The sequence below is a fragment of the Cystoisospora suis genome, assembly GCF_002600585.1.
Source record: "Cystoisospora suis strain Wien I chromosome Unknown contig_11137, whole genome shotgun sequence".
NCBI classification, from domain to species: domain Eukaryota; phylum Apicomplexa; class Conoidasida; order Eucoccidiorida; family Sarcocystidae; genus Cystoisospora; species Cystoisospora suis.
In genome coordinates, this window is record NW_027163909.1 from 1 (window position 1) to 1038 (window position 1038).

The window sequence follows — 1038 nt, forward strand, 5'->3', positions numbered from 1 at the left end:
CATGCATGCATGCATGCAAGAGTCATGCTTTTTACGAGATCTTTAAGAAGAAGACAACACTCTACAGATCAGGTTGATTGAAGAAGAATACAAACTTAATCTGAGAGAAAGACAAGAAAAGAGAAAAGATGAGTAACAAGAAAGGTATTCTAGACCACCTTCTTCTTCTTCTCTTGTAGATGCATGTTACCTTTGTCTCACCTGTCGGCGTGGAGAGGACAAAGAAAGGTCTAGTCAACGAAAGAGCAGCTATCGCTCGAGGATTCTTCGTAAGTGTCGCCGAAAAAGCTTCAGAAGAAAAGAAAGAAAGAAATAGTGAGAAAGAAAGAAAGAAAGAAAGGAGATGAGACACACAAACCCCTGTACAGGTGTGGATGTCCGCGTGAAAAGCGACTAAAAGAAGAGATGTGAGGCGTTCGGCAAAGACGAGAGCAGCACCATAAATATCCACCTCTACACTCTCCCCCATGCTACGATAGTCTGCATGCACCCTTATATATGTATCCATCCATATACACATACATCTATGTATATATACATCTTGTTCTTTCACAGCAGAAGGTGTATCTGTACGACGCAAGGTGAGATGTCTGAAGAAGACAGACTCGATAGAAAGATCTATCTTTCTATCTCAATGTGTTTGGACGTCTCTATCCCATTGACTTGAATCGTAGGCACTCTCATGATCCTGAGGAGGGCTTACTAAGCTTCTGCAGAGGCAAAGCCATGCTTGGTGAAAAGAAAGAGGAGGAAGCCTTCACTCCAGGGAGAGAAGAAGAAGGAGAATTCTTGCATGCAGGGATCATCTCTGAAGCGTCAGGAAAATCTGCATACGGAGAAAATGAAGAAGAAGAAGAGAATCTAGAGGAAGCACGGCGGGCTGTCTCCAGTCCGAGAGATTGCATGTGCGAATTTAAGCGAAAAGCCTCGAGATCGCTAAGAGCCGTCATCCAGTCATGATACACCTACACACATCGCAAAAAGAAGAAAAATACAAGATATACAAATCAAATGATAAGAAAGAAAGAAAGGAAAAGA

The 1038-nt window shown here is 42.4% G+C and overlaps 1 protein-coding gene across 1 annotated transcript; it reads right to left on the bottom strand.

The window, feature by feature from the left end:
* Positions 1 to 61: 61 nt before the first annotated feature.
* Positions 62 to 966, bottom strand: CSUI_011373 (dead deah box helicase domain-containing protein; the record flags this gene model as incomplete). Its single annotated transcript, XM_068071472.1, has 3 exons — positions 704 to 966; positions 191 to 288; positions 62 to 100 (listed from the first exon to the last, which is right to left on the bottom strand). The coding sequence occupies exons 1-3, from the start codon at positions 948 to 950 to the stop codon at positions 62 to 64; spliced, it is 384 nt and encodes a 127-aa protein (XP_067916552.1). The 5' UTR covers positions 951 to 966.
* Between the last annotated feature and the right edge of the window lie 72 nt (positions 967 to 1038).